General features: G+C 38.7%; 1 protein-coding gene and 1 pseudogene across 3 annotated transcripts in view; both read left to right on the plus strand.

Annotated features, from left to right (window-relative positions):
* On the plus strand, positions 1–12,057 carry LOC141946942 (cytochrome P450 2J6-like; annotated as a pseudogene).
* Positions 11,127–20,457, plus strand: part of LOC141947480 (cytochrome P450 2J4-like) — a 22,448-nt gene continuing 13,117 nt past the window's right edge. The window contains exons 1-4 of one of the 3 annotated variants that reach the window (XM_074878683.1): positions 11,127–11,199; positions 13,998–14,143; positions 14,507–14,577; positions 19,122–19,235. In XM_074878683.1, the coding sequence (XP_074734784.1) occupies positions 14,554–14,577; positions 19,122–19,235 (138 nt within the window). In that variant the 5' untranslated portion in view covers positions 11,127–11,199; positions 13,998–14,143; positions 14,507–14,553. Of the gene's footprint in view, positions 11,200–13,844; positions 14,144–14,506; positions 14,578–19,064; positions 19,236–20,457 lie in introns of those variants that run through there. The other 2 variants (XM_074878684.1, XM_074878682.1) reach the window with 2 other exon arrangements.

Here is a 20,457-nt window from a genome sequence, read left to right on the forward strand (position 1 = left end):
ATGACAGATGTTAAGTTTTGTTGTTTAGAACAGCTGAGGAAATCTACTGTTGTAATGAAGGTTTCAGGCCGTAGGAATGGGAAGCAAATGCAACAACTGCAGAGGACGGGGAAAGAACAGCATCTTCAGAAAGGTGTGAAGCAAACAAATGATGAATGTGGTGTGCTGGGGGTGGAAAGTGTTCCTGGTACACCTCTGCCCAGGGTGTGTCATCTGCTATGCCATGAATACCAGAGGTCATTTCGTTTTCTGTTGCAGAGACAGGCTCAGTGTGTATTAGAAAACACCAACTCGTTCTATGCTGTGCATATATTGCTTGGCATGGTAGTGTGTGCTTGCTGCCTGGCCTGATGTCAAGCTAAACAGAGCAGACAATTGCTGAGCAGGTTTGCGTTTTTTTGTTTGTTTGTTTTTTCAGTGGAGATACTAATTTGGATTTCTCAACTTAGCTGTTCCTTCCTCCTCTGCACCCCCTAGTCTTTCAAGAGCTTCATAACAGGAGCTGTTAGTTGGTCAGTGGCATAAGAATTTCTCTGTGGGAAGAGATTTAGACAGACATGGTATGCCCAGGAAAGCACAGAGTGAGAGAGGGTTTTGCTTAGAGCACAGAGCTAGAGTGAACATGAGACTGGGAAATGTGAGCAAAGGAAGTTCCCATTCTGTGTTTCTGTTCAGGTCAGGAAAAGATAACTTTACTTACATCCATTATAAATAAACAAGGTAGGTTTTTGCCGCCTACTGTCATCTGTGTTGTTGGGACCTGAAGATTGATGAGCTGTTTAGGTCGCATAGATGAAGTACTGGAATGGGACTTGGTAACTTCGAATTCTCTTCTTAGATCTGTTCATAGTTTGTCTGTGAGTCTCAGGAACTTGCTTTATCTCTCTGGGTTGAATCAGTGCTGACATTCACTTTTGATTCAAAAGAGCTTTAAGATTGACTAATGAAAGCGAAGATGTAGATGGCAGCTATGACTGTTTCGGTTCTGTTCTTTCCCTGTCCGCTGCATTTGCTTCCCACTGCTATGGCCTTGAAATCTTCATTAGAAGAGCAGTTTTTCTGAGCTGACTGAACATCTCTGTCATCTCTACTGGTGAGTTCTTGCAGTAGTATTTGTCAGATGAGAATGATCAAGGCTTGCATGGAGAGGTGCTGCTCACATATAATGAAGATACTGGAACAAGAAAAACTGATTTTCCCCAAAACAACCTGCTTGCAAAAAAGCTTTTCTGTAAACACCTGCCTATACCTGCTTGATCTCAACATTACTTTATTTGTATTTTGGTCCTTAATTCACAATTTGTGCACATTAACTGAGTTCATTTAAATACTATCAGTTCTGCATTACAATGAATTGTAACACCTGTCACTTTAACTCTTCCTGCTAGGTAATAAGGTAATAAGTAAGGCTGAGACAGTGTGCATCACTGACATGCAGTGAGAGCAGGATTAGTAAAAGCTAGAGCCCTGGCTGCTAGGGAGGAAGGTGACTGTTGTAAATATTGCTGGTATTTTGTTTTTCCAATGCCTTTTGTTTTGTTTTTTTTTGTCATGCACTTTCACTTAGGTGAAAGCAATGCAGACCTTACACAGGTGCTGTGGCACTGTATTATTCTGATGGTGCGGGAGCTACAAAAGTCTAGTGCCCTTTCAGTGTTGCTGTTTTGTGAAGTGCTCTATAATCTTGGCAGCGCACTGCAGTCAGGGGCAGAGGAATTGGAGAGAGACAAGAATTTCATAGGCTAAACCATAGTACATCAAGTCAGTTACCCTCTTCTCACTGAAGTGGCAGGAAGAAGTAATTAATGTTGTGCAGACAGTCTTATTTCTGGTATTTCCTAATATTTGAGTAGTTGCAGCTTCAACATTCTTTTTGACAGCTTTTCGGAGCACTATCTGATAGCCTAGATGTTGTGCTTGGAACGTTGGAAGTCATGGACAGAGCAGAAAATTTGAGGTAAGACTTGCTGAAGTAGGTATTAGAGTTCTGTTACCTCCTGAAAGGGAAACAGTAACCCTGAGTCCTATAACGCCAGCTGAGAAACATTCAGGGGTTTGTGTGTTTGAGACTGGAAAGAAGGTAACAATGCCCATCCCATTCGTATTCAGGAAGCAACCCAGGCTGAAATATTGAAGAGTTTCTGATTGCCCAGGATTGGAAAAGATATAATCCATTTTCAACAGTGTGACAGTGCCCCACAGCTAAAGAGTAGCTGACACAGGTCTACATTGTCGGAGGACATTCAGAGTGGTTAGTAATTGTATGCATTCCTTTTGATAGAGGGAGCTCATCTAGATGTAATTGAAAGGAAAAGCCCAGTATGGTGTGCAGGCTTTTTTTTTTTTTTTATACGTTTTGTGCTTCATGTTATTTCTCTCCTGCCTTTCTTTTGTTCTGTTACTGGATGTAACATATGGTAAGCAATCACTGCAGAAATTCTGAAAAAGGTGCAAAGTAGAAACCTAGTAAATGAAAAGCCTGGAGAAAAATGTGAAATATTTGAATATTGTTCCTCCCTCTGATACGAAAAGAAAATGAAAAAGTTAAATAATGAAAATGTGAAATAGTTTGAAACAGCTATTTTGCAAATATCCTATTTCAAAATGTATAAAAATGAAACAAATTAAAAATCTTAGTAATATTTTTTTCCTTTTATGACCACTTGCATTGCAACCTACCCTCACTGGATCACCTTGTGCAGATACCATTTACCATACACAGAGAGACTGCCAGCAGAATATACATAGTTTAAAATTATAAAGCAATTATCCTTTCTCTGATGTAGTTGTTAGCTGTGGTTAATGTGCTATTGGGCTAAGCATTAAAGCTTACTAGTGCTCTTGAGACACTTTATGAGTCTCTGCCCACCAGACAGCCATCAAACATGGGGGAATGTTGGACCCTGACATGCCTTGGATCTTGCCAATTCTGAGTGTTGCTGAGTTGCTGTCTTCTCTGCTTTTTAGGTTTTAGTCTTTTCTTGTTAGTTCTTTTTCTCATCAGTCCTTGAGCTGCTAGCTATTACAGTCTCAACAATTACATTTATATCTGTTTTTACCTACTTTTCAGGGCTTTAGTTTATGTGGTTTCTTGCACCTAATTTTCTCAGCAAATTTGAAGCTTAAAGCTCACTGGTAAGATGAATGTATCAAATGAAGTTTTGCAATTGGGGATCCTGTAATATTGAATACTTTCATCAATAACACATTTGATAGATGGAGGAGTGTGCTTATGCCTCTACAGCTGACATGAAAACAAGCACTATGAGCAGAAAAAATTACCTGAAAAACTCATCTGCTGTTCAGTAAGGCTAGGGATAATGTAATTTTATACTGTGGTTTATTTCTAATTATATGGTGAAGAAAGTAAGTCTAAGCAGAAGCTGTGCAGATAGAGTTCTAGGTTTTATAGCAATCACAAACTTAAACATGAGTCAATATATCAGACTCACTGAAAAATGCAAGCAGTTGTACCTGGATGGGTCAAGTGTTGTTATATTCTCCAGTCAGGTTGCTGTCAATAATGTTTTCACTGACTGACTAGTTCAGTCCCTGTTAGAAAAGGATGTAGAACTTTAAAAACCTGAAGTTTGACTTCTCCTTGGTTTCTCTGATTGTATAGTGAATGAAAGGATGGTGGCATTTATTGGTTATAAAAACCAGGAGGATTTCCAAATTGAACTTGGAGAAAACACCCTTAAAGAGACTCAAAACTGCAGAGTACTGATAAAAGTGCCTTGTGATTTTTATGGATTTATTTGTATGAGTAACATGCTGAAGTACGTGTTTCAAAGCAGGTGCCTTTGTTTCCTCTATTAAGGAGAGATTCAGCTCCTTTCTTTCCCAGGGGAAAGAGATTATTAGCTGCAGACTTTAGTAGCAGGGAGGTAGAGAGTATGCAAAAATCTGGAAAATGTTTAAACTCGGAGAATCTGTGCTTGGCTGTTGAGGCCGTTACTGTTTTGCGCATGTAAATCTGGCGTTTGTGGGGACAGTTGACCAGCTCAACCTTTGTGTATGAATGCTGTTATTTTAACAAGAGCATCTACTGGCTTCTGCTATGGGTCAGATCTCTGCAGGTATAGGACTCTGCAGACAATTAAAATTAGGTTTTGCTACAAAGACCACTTTAACTTTAAAAATGCAGAGAGTATGTGGTGAAAAGAGCTCTGGGAGTGGAAGAAAATATGACATTGAAACAACTGGATATGGTAACTTAAGTAGAAGTTGCAGCACAGTATAGGCCAAAATTCATGGTAATGTCTTCACCTGATGAATTTCAAACATTCCTGTAGTTGTCCTGCAAGGGTTTCAGGCACTGAAGGAAGGTCTGACTGTCCATGCTGAAGATGTTGCTGGAAGGCCAACAACAGAACCTTTCACATTTTAACTCATGGAAATGGTAATCATTATTTTCACAAATTCTTTTTGTGTGTTTGACATATTAACTGTATCAATTCATTAATTTCTAAAGCATTAACAGCATTAGCTCGTTATGGTCCTAGGTGTTATGTTCTCTAATGGTCATCTCTGGAAGCAACAGAGGCGTTTTGGACTTGCAACAATGAGGAAAATGGGAGTAGGGAAAAAAGACCAGGAGTATCGACTACAAGAGGAGGCCCGTCACCTGGTGGCATACTTACAGAAAACAAACAGTATGTGACTCAGTATGCAGGTCAGTCTGTGCAATGGGTGGTTTTGCTGAAGAATGGGTCACCTGTAGCTTTCGAAACTGTTTACAAAAGATGGATTTAAAGTGTACATGCAGAGCTGAGTCTCAAGGGTCTGTATCATAAGATCTGCATGAGACATTTCCTTGCAGAAGTGCTACATGTGAAACCCCACAGTGTGAACTGAGAACTGAGACTCCATGGTCCCTGTCTGTTACTGTTATTACTTCTTAGTCAGCTTTACATTACTCATGGTCACAGAATCAGGGTAACAGCAAATAGCAACAAAATAAGTGTCACAACACCCCATAGCCCTCTGCAGAAAAGAAAAACAAGGAACAAAATATTAAAAGCTTTGACCAAGGCTGCACACTCCTCTGGCTCTGCTCTGGCAAGTGCAGTAGAAAAAGCTCACCTCACATGGCTTGTGGTAGCCTCCTCAGTAAGAGAGGAAGTTTGTTCAGATTGTGCTGCTGAATAATGGGGTGAATCTATAGATATACTCAATTATTCTATTATTCAGTTGTAAAGAATATGAACAAAGAATAGAAGACGGTTCTGTTTTCAGAGCAGTTGCTTATTTATACAATGTCTCAGCTGACCAAAAGGTTACCTTGATGTACCTTGGTTATTGCAAACATGAGATCTACTGATGCCAAGGTCCTGTGAAATCTCAGTGTTTTTGTAACTACTATTGCTAGTACTAATTCTATTCCCAACAGCAGTCTTGCCTTTTTTTAACCAACAGTGTTTTTTAGATGGCTGAAGTTACTTTGTACTCATGCCTTTTACCAATAAATTACAATTTGCCATCCAGCAATCTAATTAAGGTCAGAAATGTTTATAAAATGTTACAAGCTGTCCTTTCAGTGGGAAAAGCAGGAACAGTAAGTGTTAATGGTTGATGCTATTCACTGTGTTTACAGGAAAACCTCTGGACCCCACTATGCCTGTTGTTCATACTGTCTCAAATGTGATTTGTTCTGTGATTTTTGGACATTGTTTCTCTAAAGATGATGAAAATTTTCACTGCCTGATTGAATCCATTGATACTATGGCAGCATTTTTGAACATCACCTCTTTTTTTGTGAGAAAAATGCTTTTGTTTGTTTGTTTGCTTACATTATATAGACAATGAAAAACGCAACTTACTTGTTACTTTTATAACAGAAATAAATACTAGTGCACCTGGAATTGCTGGAGTACGCATCAGAACAGTACTTCTAGATGCCTAGTTCAAAACTCGTTTAAATTGCTTATGCTTCATCATAGCACAGAAATTTCTCGTGTCTGGTGGACAGGGATGGAAACATAGAGGCTTGCTATGTGTTTGGGAGAGGTACAAAGGACTTCTTTGCAAAAGCATTACCTGTACAACTCCAGTGTTTGAATCTATAACTGAAACTCTGTAGTAAAATATATATAAAATTATCTGAAAATCTCTGAAATAGGCTTTTCTTAAATCCTGTCTGATGAAGTGGCTTTCTTCACTATATGAAATCATATGACTGCTAACAAACATCAAGAGTAATACGGGTCTTCACTACTTCCTTCACTACCATTAGCTAACTTCATAGAAACTTAAGTACAGCAACTGTTTTACATAAAGGTAACACATCATGAAATTGCTTAACAGTAGCTTTTTCCTATAGTTTTTGGCAGTGACACCTGTACCACCTCTGTGTGTCCTTATGAGAATTCAGTAATACACTCTGGAACTCCATTACCTGCTGGATGATATTTTTCTCCATTCAAGACAGCAGCTCCTAACTTCACATCTGGTCCCTGGACAGAAAAAATTGCTATCTTGCTTCTGTATGAAGCTGTGACTGCAGCTGCAAACCCAGTGGAACAGATTGCCTCAAACAAGGGCAGTTTTATCATTAACCATTTATGAATGGGCACCACAATACCGTATATAGTCAAGAAGACAATTTACCAGCGTACAAGGCAGCCTGCTTCTGCAGAACTTGCTGGAACTCATCCAGCTTTGTACCTTGCATGATTTTCCACCATCTCTTACTAACTGGAAATTGCTGTAATCAAGGTCCTAGAGAATTTGAGGACTCATTTAATACTTTTGGAAAATAAAATAAATTAACTTAAGAATTTTTATCCCAGAAAATGCAGGTGGAATGATTCCGAAGCTATCTTCTAATCAGGCTAAACACAGGATCAGCTATTTCCAAACTGCTCTCAATAGGTATTTGTATAAGCTGTTCTTAAAAACTCTTAATAGTGTGTCCACAGCTTAAAAAACATTCTAGTCCAATATTTTATTCTGTCCTGCTCTCCACAGTGATGTAAAATCCTTTAATGATGGCCTGTACTAATCTATTTTCCTGGTAAGTGGACAGGTAGTTTTAAGCAAAATTATGTAGTAGGACCAAGAAGAAATAAAGCCAGGAATCTGAATAGGTTTGTGGGAAGATAAATCTTTGTAATGCAGCTGCCATTTAAATAGGTGAGCCTGAGAGTTATGGCCTAATGCATAATTTAAGCTGCAGTAATTCTGTAAACTGGAAGGACAGGTGCAATCTGTGAAAGTGGAAAAAAGAAAAGGAAATGCAGTAGATGAGTAGAATTAATGTAAAAAGTGTTTTGTTTCTTTTCTGCTGAGATGTGATTTTGTAATGGTATAAGTACAAGAATGTGAGTAGGTTTAGAACAATGAATAAACCCTAGGGAACCTGCATGGCTCAGTATTTCTACTTCATCAAGTCGTTTTGTGTATCGCACAGATGTGATATGTTTCTTATCTATGAGAAGGGGTATCTGAGTAAAATCCCCATGCATTCAGTATCCTGCAGCAAGAGAATAAACCTGGGTTTGGATATTTCTATTTTTATTTAGCAGATGTGTCAAGGAAGTCAGCCCAGATCTGTTTTTTTAATGATGAGATAGAAATGATATGTATGTTGGATAAACTGAGAACAGGGACATGTTTTATATGAGGTCCCTACTACTGAAGTTCAGCCTAGCAAAGAACTGGGGTACAGAGGAACTTCATTTATTCTTTGTACATCACAGGGGAAAATTTATAGCATAAAACTAAGAGAAATTCTACTCCAGGGAAAAATGGGATTAAGAAAAGCTTTAATGAATCATGGGATAGGCACTATCCCTTCAATGTAATGGTGAAGATGCAGTCATCAGTCTTTCATTTGCTTTTTCCACTACCCAAAAGCCTGTATTAGGATTCAGATTTAGTTTGCTAATGTCAGTAATACCACATATCTAACATACCTCTTTTATAGGTATATGAAATATTTCCCTGGCTTTCAAGCTATTTCCTAGGACCACTTAAACAGACTATGTCCAGCATAAATTTTGTGAAGACTCTATTAGCAAAGGAACTTGAAAGCCACAAAAAAAAAAAAAAAAAGAAAACAAGATGAAAATCAAGATTTTATTGATTACTATTTGGATGAGATAGATAAAGTGAGTATCTCTGAACTCTTCTTATGCTTCACTAACAACAAGGGATTTTAAGCGCTTCTTTGATTATAATAATGTCTAATACAAATTTAGAAGTATACAATTTCTCCACAGAAAAGCTTATAGGTAGATAAATTAAAAAAAGCTGACATTAAGAGATGGCAGGAGAGGGATGAAGTAATAATGTAAGTAGATTTACAGGTAGGTTATCTATAACCACAATAATAACAGATCTGCATATGGTTAAAGTACAACTAGAAATGACTGTTATGAAGGGATTTGCAGCAGGAGTAGAAAGCTGAGAACATCATGGTTGAAGAACAAAATGTGTATGTATGAGGACAGGATAAATTGACATATGTACCGGAGAGTATTAGAAAATGTCTTTATATTATTCAGAAAGTTTTATTTTTTAGCCCTTTATTTTTTTTTTAAATTTTGGATAGTATCAGTAAATATTCCTGTGATGCAAGGTGATTTACTTCCTTTTTGTGTGCCATAATTTGATCTATCCAATTCATATCTGCAGACTAAAGGAGACGCTGATGCTACTTACGATGAAGAAAACTTGATCCAGAGTACTTTTGACCTCTTTCTGGCAGGTACAGAAACTACAGCCACCGCTTTACGTTGGGCATTGCTCTATATGGTGATTTATCCTGATATTCAAAGTAAGTACACCCACAACAATTCTGCAAATTTTTAGAGATTATACATGTTCAAATAGTAGTAGAGCTTGTACAGAGGAAAGATACAGGTTGTCAGAGTAAATAAGAGAACAGGAAGAGTCAGAGTGTGCAGCATAGAAAGGATCAGAAGATATACAAATCACTTCAAAGGCCTTATATTTGAGAGTCTAAGCTGGGTCCAGGCACAGCTGGAAGCTGTCAAGACAAAAATGGTGGAAGTGGTAAGGAGAAATGATCTCCCACTGTTGTTATCTATCAGCTCTTCAGAAGACCTGAAATTTGAGACTGGATTGCACATACTGAATTTTCACAACATGATCTTTAATCCTTTCAGGGTATATTAAAACAGTCTTAAGCTTCCTGATGCATAGGGTCAATCTAATTGCAATGATAAAGGCCGTAGTATTAATTAGACCATTTCAGCTCAGAAATTAATCAGAAATTACCATTTCAGATCAGATTGTAAGTAAAAAAAATAAAGTCCTTGAGAAAAATTAATTTGTGTAAGTGCTTCCCAAGGCAGGTAATTACAGAATAGCAATTAGGCCATCTGTAGATGACAAGCAAAATCTCTGTGGTTCTGAGTGAAGAAAAATCCTTGATCAGTTACTAAACTGGTGTCTCAATACACAATTAATATTTAATTTTCCAGTTGATTCCCTGCCTCAAAAAATAATATTAATAAAAGCCTTTTTATAAATTACCTCAGAGCAGTAAACTAACAGGAACTTAGATACTCTTATAGAAGGACTCTGTCTACTACCATTCTTTTTAAAGGATTACTTGAGTATGCAACCCATAAACAACTTCAGTGTCAAATTCTGTTCAGGTCATCTGTATGGAAATTTGAAGACATTCTTATTTTATAAAATATCTTTTTCATTTTGTTGGATGTCATTATCACTCTAAAAAGCAATAGAAAAAAAATTATGAGTATGGAGTTTATAGATTGCTTGTATATTTAAAGCTAAATATTCCTCCTTAGAGAAAGTCCAGAAGGAGCTGGATGCTGTTCTGGGTTGTTCCCATTTAATTTGCTATGAGGACAGCAAAAAGTTGCCCTGTACAAATGCTGTAATTCATGAGATCCAGTGATACAGTAACATAATCTTAATTGCACTTCCCAGACAGAGCGTGAAGGACACACAGCTGCTGGGATTTCCTATTCCAAAGGTACAAATATGCTGCATACTTGAATATCTGATGTCTGGTACCACTTGTAACCATAAAAAACTGATTTAACTTTTTAACAACTGAGGCTACCTCTGCTAGTTAGTCCCAAAACACTATTCTTTTTTAGTTTCTTTCGATTTAATCGCTTATTTAGTTGAAAAGCAACTGTGATTGAGAACTGCTGATATCAGTAGGTCCTTAGTATATTAGATTAATTTAGAAAGGCTTTTGAGGGTTTTCCTGACTGGAGACATGAATCCTTGCATTCTCTTGGTTCTAGCAGTGCCCTTAAGCTATGACTGTCTCTAAGGCTGGCCTTTTGCAAGGAAACATGCACTTTGGTCTAAATATTAGAAGGTTCTTAGATCATTATTTCTGCTGACAGAAAACTTGTGAATTGTGGCTGGAAATAAACATGTTAATTTCCAGCAATCTCAGGTCTGTCCCCTGTCAAAATGGCTTATCAGCTGGTGAACAGAGGCCATGCAAAAATGGAAAAAAGTTTTTACTGAAAAACTTACAAATTTGAAATTATTTTCATAACACAAGCTTTTAAATGCACTGTCTTGCAAATGTTATAATGAAACTAAAGTATTTTCAAGTTTTGTAACTAAAAAGTACATTGGGGATTGTTTCTCAATATTCTCCCATCACTGCTTTTCATGTAGGTTCATTTTCATTCTTGTTTTCTGGATCTGTTCAAAGCAAATGTAGCATTGCAGAAATTATTGAGTAACGAAGGGGAAAATTAAACTGATACTCATGATATTCTGTAACTCAAAAGCTGAATAAGTAATAAAAATACTTAGTGACAATAGAAAAAATAAAAGCAACATATTTTAACAGTATGAACTTTATAAAATCCTAACCATTTATTTTATTGAACTTATTGACAGCAAGTAATATTGGAAAGGAAGTTGCAACATTCTCAAAAATTTAAACTTCTTATGAAATGTTTTAAAGCTTGATCTAATTTTTGAAAAAAAATAGACTTTCAATTATGACTTTAGATTCTTTGCTCCTTTGTCATCATTTGCTTCTCTGATGAATATGAACACTAAGACAGAACTGAAGCCACTGCTCCTTTTTTCAGAACACCATAATTTTATCAAATATTGACTCTGTTCTGTCTGAACCCGGAAAATGGGAGACACCTGATCAGTTCAACCCGGGCCACTTTCTGGATACAGATGGAAACTTTGTAAACAGAGAAGCATTCTTACCTTTAGGTATGTGTGCTGAACAGGGATTTATTTACTCCTTGTGATAACAAATTAAGATCCATTCATTCCCCAACAAAACTGGGAATACATCTACAAATAGGTATATAAACACATTCCACTGTTTTAAAGATTTTCAGGAAGAGAGGAGTCCAGTTGTATGTGGAAAAGATTGGAAGAGAAGGAATGACACATAGAAAAGTTCCTCTTGGAAGACAGATTCAGTTTCTCTTGGAAAAGAGATCCAGTTACCAAAACAGTAGCAGCAAAATGCATAGTACTAGGAAGACTGTAAACATAAATATGCAACCCTGGTGATCATTTCTATGTCTTGCCGCCTGCTGTAAATACAGATTAAAACGTTTGGTGGAAATAACAAGCAGCCTTTCAGTTCTGAATCATTAAATGACAAAGTCGGTTAACAGAAAAGGACAAAGTCTGCAAGAAAGAAGTAAACAAACAAAAACCCAAGCAAGTTAAAAAGGAAGGTGTGATAGAAATCATTTGGCTGATTGCCTTTTCTGTCTTGTCACAGGGCACTGTGCATGTATGGGGGAGCTGCGGGCAAGGGTGGAGCTCTTTATTGTCTTCCACCCTGTTACAGGCCTTCACCCTGCCAGAAGGTGTGAAAGAAGTCAATACAAAGTTTGGTTTTGGGAGCACAATGAAGCCACCTCCCTACCGGCTCTGTGCCATTCCTCGGTAGGAAATGGTGTCCCACATGTTCAGGGAAGATTTCTTCTGCAAGATTATTTCTGCATGTGAATTCTTTTTTGCATGTCTTAAGATTTTTGCTTTCTTGATTTGGTTAATCACTACCCTGAAAGATGCTTTTCAGGCAGTTGCATCCTGAGGATTGTACCTACAAATCTTTTGTTCTTGTTTTCTGTTTGGAAAATCTTGGAAATTTCTCATGATGTGTAACAAATAAAGACATTAAGGGAAAAATTAGAATTGGGCCTTTTTTATTGCTAACTGAAAAGAGGATTTACAGAGAAAGAACCTGAAGCTAAATCTATAAATTAGAAGTCTCATGGTTAAAGATCTGTGCATTCTTTCTGATAAGCCACAGTTGCATTTGTGGAGATAGGTTTAGAGGTCTTTCAATCTGTCCCAGGATATTAGTGGGTGCAGGAGTTGAAAGAAGCTCTTGAGAGAAGCTTTCTAGTGAGGCAGATTATATGATCTGAGATAACATTCCCTTAGACTGATCAGGTTTGTTGTTGTGCAACTTTGTCATTGACATCTGGCAAGACAGTTCAGGGTATTTCAGCCCTTCAGGTGACAACAGAGGAGTGGCTTTATCAGCCAGGTGTGGAGAGCTGTTCCTAATACAGGCAAGGAGCAAGGACTGGAAGACAAATGACAACAGGGAGCAGACACAAAGTGTTGATGAATTGTTCTTTTTTATGAGCCCACTTGTTAACAGCAAGGTGAGAACATGTCTTTCATGACAGGTAGTCTTCTGGTGTTGTTTGCTTCAGATCCTCCAATAATTTATTCAGCTTCGTGTATTCTTTCATTTCTTTAATGGATTCTTTATCACAGCTAGCTGACTTCACATCGGTCGGCATAAATCAACATACCACAACCAACAGAAGATTTGGCACTATTGAAGAATTCTTGAAGTCCTTTCTGGGCATGGTGCTTAAGGACTTGGCAAAAATGGGTTATTTAACATTTTTCTAGTTTGGTTACTGAGAGTTAGCATGGGATTTTTTTGACAGCGTTGGGAGTATGTTCTTCCTGTGTGATGTACAAAGTAGATGCTGTATGCCAACATATGAAGAAGTAATTATCAGCTCTCTTTGTTTCAGGTACCTCTGCCCACCTTGTATTTTAAAGCACCTCAGTCTAATGGGCAGAGATGTGTGAAATCAGTAATCTGCATAGGGTGAAACCTGGGTTGCTTGTATCTTCCCTTCCAGGATTACCTTTAGGGGATGGTTCAACCCTTTTTGCTGCTGTGGGCTGCATGGCAGCATGTCCAGACAGGTAGGTGATTGGTGTGAAGTCCCCTCCATGCTGGAACTGCAAACATCCCCCTGGCAGTAGCTCCACACTGTAAGGGGGTGTTTCATTTGTATCCACATGGATAGCAGGAGGAGAGGCAATGACAGCAGCAGTTCATTGCCTTTAGCACTGAAGTTAAAACTCAGTAATCCTAAAGAATAGCTGGTAGATAGCACTGGAGAAATGCTGCTGGCTTCATTTAGTAATTATGAAGAAAATGGAGCCTAGGCAACCTCATAAATACATTTTCCATCAAATAAAGTATGATGAATCCCATGCCTCAGATCTAAACCAACCCACAGTCATCTTCCTTTTCTAGTGTGAGAGAACCGTATTCCAGGCTAGGTCCAGCTGCACCACTGGTAAACATGTCTACCAAGCTCAAAAACAAGTAAGGTTTGAATTTATCGAGTGTCAATAAACGAGATTTTTTTCCCAGCTGTGCAACACCCTGGATCCCTCCAGAAACTCTGTCTCATCTTCTTCCCCACATTTGCCTCACTTCTCCAAAGTGTTCCATTCCCTTTACAGTCTGTACCAACTTTCCAAACTATCCCATTTTCTCATTTTTCCACGTTTTTTTGCTCTTCGTTTTGTTCTTGAGTCAAGGCTGACCCTGGACTATTCTTCCACCGGAAGATGTCATTCAGTTTCACAAGTTAGTAGAGAGAATAAGGTCAACCCCATTGTTCTAGAAGGACTGTTACAAGTGGCTAAAAATACAGTTTTGAGCCCAGCCTCTAGACAAGCTATTAGGGGTCATTTGAGAATTAATGAGATTTTTTTTTTTTCAGATTCTTTTTAATATGCCTTGGACTGAGCCTTAAGGATCTGAGCAGATTACAAAATATTCCTAGATAAACTGGAATGTAATCCTGCAGTGTCACCTACTATGAGATAAAAACATATCTGCATACTCTTAACGCTGTAGTAATCTGTGGTAAGTGTTCATACTTTCTAGGGAAAACTACACGTGACAGATTAAATGCAAACATTTCAGAACATGAAATTCAGCTTTGAACATACTTGCAATGCAAGCTGTGTGTAGTGGCTCCAAAGCAAGCTCCACTCCCCTTTAGGAAGGAGAGGAGAGGGTGAAATACCCCTATTTGAGCTCTCTTCATCCATTTTCTAGGGCTAAGAGACAAATCTGGGAAAGAAATAATCTCAACTACAGTCTTGGTTTTCCTGGGGTGCTCCCTTTCAGTGCCACTTCCCCCCTGTTTTCTGGTGCCTGCTGAAGGAAAGAGCAGCCACTGAACTTACTACAAAAAACATGGTGGTTTTGTCTTTCTGCCTTCAGGAGCTGATGCTATTTGTAGAAGAGCAGAGAGGGGCTAACAGCTTAAGATGACCACACACTCTGCTTTTCCTGTAAGTAACGTGAGTTTCTGAGAGGGAATGTAGTCCCCACCAAGCAAAATAAAAGGTGCAGGACTGGTGTGGAGCAGACATGTAAGAAGTTACTGGCCATCCTATTCCCCACAGATCATTCTACTCTCCTTTCCTTGCTTCTGTCTCATCTTCCAAATCCACTTCAGGTGTTCCCTTGCTTGGTCTGCCTTTCTGCTTTCAATTTTTTTCCCAGTTTGGCTGCATTTGGCTTCACTCTGCCACAAAGGCTGGTGTGAAATAAGCTTTCAGAGGACCACACACACTTTGCGTATGCTGTAGTGAATCCAGGTAGGGCTGAAGTACCTTGTGATAAATCCCAAACACAAATGAAATTGGCTCATCTAATAATAAGATCTCTTTACTCTTTGCCTTTGGAGGGAGCTCTAGCCAATTTCTTTGAACTCAACTCTGAACTCATCATAACTCTGAACTGATGCACAAAAAGACTATTAAGAGAGGAAGAACATGTCTTTACCCTCTCCTGCCTCCTAATGTAGCTGCTTGCTGGTTCAGTCCCTTCCTATTTAATGTGCTTTTTTACACCTGTGTTTTCAACTCCCCTGCACATTCCTCCATTTGTTTTCTTCCTTATACAATGTCCTCCATCTCCAAGTTTTAATTTGGATATCGTCCAGGCCCATGCTGTCTGCTGTTCCTTCTTATGCTTTCCTCACTGAAATATCTCCACCTATTCTTCTCATCTCAGCTCACTCCCATCTGTTGTATGTAGATTTGGCAGGTGTTCCTCATTCTAGTGTCTTCCATCTTCTTTCTGATTCGCTCTTGTATCCTCTTTCTGTTTTTACTCCCTTTCCTACACTAAGCAGTTGTTTGTCTTTCCCTATTTTATACAGTTTCTTAAATTACATGTAGAGTAGCCATAGTTATGTTCCCTAACAGGATTGCTTTGTATGCATTAAAATAAAAAGCTGATAATGACAGTATGGATTGCAGTCACTTCATCTCCACAACCAAAAGATATAGGGGAATGTCATCATTGAAGAAGGCATCCTGAGGCTTTATTGTCACTTAGAGCAGTAAGAAAATACCGTCTTGACAAAGGAGTGGTTGTCAGAAAGCTTAAGAAAAAAAGACCAAGTGAGTAAGTGCCAGTTTATCCCTTCCTCTCTCTGGTAGGTAATTGCTAATAGCCTTGTCAGCTACATTCATTTTGCTGTGAAAATGTGTGTAGTTTTGGAGAATGTAATCATCATTTCTGCACAAGAAAAAGAATTACTCAATCCTTGTTTCTTGGTTTTCTGAATCTTAACCCATGTTCCCAAGGATCTTCCATGTCCCTAGTGTTCGATTGAGTCCCTGCAGCTGTTGCTTCATCATTTAGGAAACCCATGATGTTGGGAGGGTTTTTGTTGTTTGCCGCAATGTCTGGATTCTGCTAAAAGACTTAAAAAAGTTTGCTACTTAAAAGTCATCACTTGGGATGAGTTACTGTGTTTAATAAGCATGGTTCAAGAAGCTGTGTCATCCTAGAGAAATATCTGTGAAAAATTAAGTGAACCCCAATGTTTCAGAGTTTCACACTTGAAAATCTGGCAGAAACAAAGATAGCCCTGGAGAAACTGGAGATCCAAGATGGATATTGGAATTTAAACTGAATCTTTAGTGCCTGCCATAGAAATATAATGTCAAAACACCTATATTCTATTTAAGTCCTAGAGTGTTACCTGGTGGAGAGAAAGATGGGAATTTAATGTGGTTCCTCAGAAAGAGGGAGGTGGTGCTAGCTAAAGAGGAGATACAGAGAAAGTCTAGCCGAGTCCAGAGAGAAGACTGATCTTTGACCAGCATGAAGGAGGAAGGCAGAGGGGCCGGGTGATGTGATGCCACCGGCCACCTCATGCTGTGGTAGGGAATCCATTTTAGGAGCTGGCCAGCCTGTAGAGAAGTCTGTGGCTGCCATCTTGGGTGGGCAGCGGGGAGGCCACAGAGCTGTCACAAGCAAATGTTGCAGAAAGATCTGGGGAAAAAAAGCACCTGGACCAGTGCCTGGAGACAACCTGAGGGGAAGGCAGGCTGCTGGCTCACAGGGAATGGTTTACGCAACTGCGTCATGCAGCCCTTTGGAGGGAACCACACGCCTCCTTACAGAGCAACTTCCCACAATGGCTGCCTGGGAGTGCCTCCTCATGCCCCCTCCCTTCTCCAGCACAGCAGTGACTGCAAGTGCCAATCTGCTTTATTTTCGGCTCTATTTCCTACCTTTTTATTTTTTCCTGGCTGCTCCTGCCCCTGTGGTGTGCCCCCATTTTAGATGGGGAAGGAGGACACGACTGCTGCCAGGGCAGGGCCTTGGCATCATGGAGAGAACCAGAGGGCCAAAATCTGGAAAAGACAGGAAATCTTCCTCCCTCAGGAAAACACCACTAGGAAAAAGGTTTCAAAGCCTCCTGAAGTGGCCAGAGCATGAGAGGAGACATGGATCCCTGTAGCAGAGGAAATTGTTAGCAGAAACGATGGCCAAGGAATAATGAAGGAAGAGCTTCAGGCTGGTGTTAAGACTATGACAAAGGATGTGGGTGTATCTGACAAGGGGTTGGAGGGTATCTGAATACCTGGATTTGTGAGAAATAACTGGTATTGTGAAAACTCAAGGCTGCAAGGCTAAAGAAAGAAATAAAGAGATCCTGTTGTGAGGCTGCAGCCCTGGGAGCAGTGAAGGCCCCAGGCCTTAGCTTCTTTACTTCCCCATGGAAAAGGTCATTAGACAAAAATTACTTTTCCTCTTGAGAAAAATCATTTAGATGGAAAATCTTTGAATATCTAAGAGGCCAGGGAGTATACTACATTGATTCCAAATGAAAAAATCTGATAAATTGGTGAATTTAAAGTACATTTTGTAAAATTACACTGGAAGCAGAGCAGGTAAAACTTATCAGAATTTCTTTTTAAAGACAATTTCTTTTTCCCTATTGAAGGAGACAGTTAAATTAGAAATGAGTGCCTTGAAAAATAAGCTTTTTGTTGTAAACAAACAAAGCTTTTGTAGAAACATGGAAACATCCCTCTCTTTGTTAATAAACATTGGTCAGTTATGCTTTAGCAGTTACAAAGTGCGATGGTTGGAGTCTAATTGAGTTGGAGGTCTGGAAACTGTGGGCTGGCAAACTCCAGGCTGCTCTTTCTGGATAAGGGTGTTTCATGTCCCAGAGGCACAAATCCTGTGAAACAGTTTCTGTCTCAAAGACAGGGCACTTGAAAGAAGCAGCTGATGCACAAGTCCCAGGTTTTCAGATCAGTGAAAACGTATTTATTTTATGAGAGTTTTGCTTTCAGGGGATGGGTGGTTTTTCACAGGGAAGGAATTATCCATTAGCATTTCAATCTAGATCTGTAACACAGGGTTACAACTATCATTGTTATGCGGTGCCCAGAATCCCTCTCACATGGTTTTCATGGTCTGATTGCAGGCATATAAACTCCCCTGATGCTAGGTTTATACTTCCTCTGTATGTTGAGGCTTGGCAAAGAGCCTTGGCTACAGACTGTGTTTATTCTCAAGTTACCAAGTATGGCACACGCATGTCATGACTAGTTCTTGCTGGGGCCCTTAGTTCTGTTGTAGATCAAGATTCCTAGTAGGTTTTTCCCATATTTTTTTTATCTCTGTGTTCCACCCTAGATGTACTTTCTATATGCATTTGCTTTATTTCTCTGGCAAGCGTCCTGATGATTGCTCAAAATATCCTTTAGCATATCCACCTTTATGTCAAGATTGAAAGGGGAAATCCAGAAGCAGTCAAAACCCTCAGTGAAGTTAGCTATTGCAAACAGGTTAGGGGAAAAAAAAAAAAAGTGAGGTTATATATTAAACCAGTTATGTTTTCAAGTCAATTTGAAAGCCTAACAAATTTTGCTTTTTGTATTAAGCATTAGAAACTCATTTATCTATCTTAAGATAAATGTGGGCTTTTAACTTTTATCAACCTTGCCATTACTGGATATACATGTACATGGAATATATACAAAACATTTTAAAAACTCCAAGATTTAATATCCACTTACACTTGCATGCTTAATTTGTATGTATGGCTATTGCTTTTCTAAAAGCATTCATGAAGTATTCTTAGAAGCACATACCATCCACAATTGTTTCAGAAAATTAGATGGAGAATTTATGTGTGGCTATGTGTATCTACATTGCCTGGAAAATCTTGGCCTAGTCTTTTAAGACACCATTCCTACAAATTCTGTCATCCAGATTGGATAAATATTCATCTGAATGAGAAGAAGGAGAGGAGTATGCATCTATTAAATATGCTTGAGCATGAGAATGTAATGAGTGGGACAAAAAGGGAGTGGTTGATAATAAAGAGGGAGGGTTAGGGGCGGGGAATAGTTATTTTATGAAAATTAAACTCTTGTGAAAAAACTGGTTGAGCAACCAGCCTTAATATCTTCAATAGTCTATTTTCAATAAAGACAAGCTGGTAAAAGCAGCCGTTAAAATGTTGACAATAAGTCAAGTTCTTATAGCCTTGGCTGTATTTCTTCTAATTATGCAGTTTTTAAAGTTGCAACGAGTACGGAGACAGCTTCCTCCTGGACCAATCCCTCTCCCAATTTTTGGGACCTTGATACAGCTGAACTTTCAGTTTAATCGTGATCTTCTCATGAAGGTATTTATTTTCAGATACTCCTAATTGTTTAAAAGTCTTTGTAATTTCCCATTTCTCCTGTTGTTTGCTATGTGAAAACATCCTCTCCCAAAACTACATTGGTAACATACTGTAATTGTTAACTAGCTGCTGTGATACTGCATTCGGTTTGGTTTGGAACTGCTGGTTTGGTTGGCAAAATAAGTAAAAGTTATTGCAGCATAAAGTAGTTTGCCAAGCTAAGAAAACTAGTATTGGAAGTTCTGAATGTGTGAAAATCATTCTGATGCTTAAACCCATCACCTTTTAACACTGAATTTGACAAACTCATGTGAAACTTGATAACCTTGCATCACCCCTTAACACTAAATTTGACAAATTCATGTGAAAATGGATATAATTTAAGATTATATACCTTTAGGGAATAATATATCAGATTTGCAGTTAGGGAAAAAGAAATACTATTAAAAAAAAATTTACCTTCACAGCATGGATTTTTAGCTTTCTGAGCTTTCCGAGCACTGACGCTCTCTTGCTTGGGTAAATAGACACTTAAGATGCACTATATGCCTATAGGCTTGTTTGTATTGACAGGATGTAAAAAAAACCCCATGAACCTTTTGTTAGTTGTTTTTTGAGGAGTACTTCTGTGCCCAAAGCCATCTCCATTTCGTTCTATTGGCTCTCACAGGGCTTTCAGGATCTCAGCAGACAACTCCAGTGACTTCTGTCACTGATTTGGGCGAGGCACGCTGGTTATTCCAACCAGATGGCAGGTTCAGACAGGAAGTAAGGGCACCATGAGACAGAACAGCCTTACTCAAGTTCCAGTACCTAAATATGCAAATGGATTGGGACAAAGAAGACTGGTCCAGTCTCTACAAGCTAGTTACTTCTCTGACATTTCTGTGTTCCCTTTGCGCCACTTTACTAGTACAAAGGATAGAAACCCTCTTGAAAGAAATTAACATATAGAAAATACCCTTTATCACATGAATCATTGTGAACTGAGCCTTGGTTTATATACAGTAATAAAAGCTACCTAGCATGTCTTGGCATAGATCTGTGGCTCTGAAAAGCTAAAATATTCAGTTGTTTCCAACAGTGAATGCTGGAAAAAGCATTCATGCTTTCTCACAGATAATTATAATCTTGTGAGAAAGATGGAGAACGTCATTTCACCTTTGGGCTGGTCCTGTAATCAGTGTAATAACAGGTTCATCTTGTTTGTTTGAAGTGTGTG

The sequence above is a fragment of the Strix uralensis genome, chromosome 9 (genome assembly GCF_047716275.1).
Source record: "Strix uralensis isolate ZFMK-TIS-50842 chromosome 9, bStrUra1, whole genome shotgun sequence".
NCBI classification, from domain to species: domain Eukaryota; kingdom Metazoa; phylum Chordata; class Aves; order Strigiformes; family Strigidae; genus Strix; species Strix uralensis.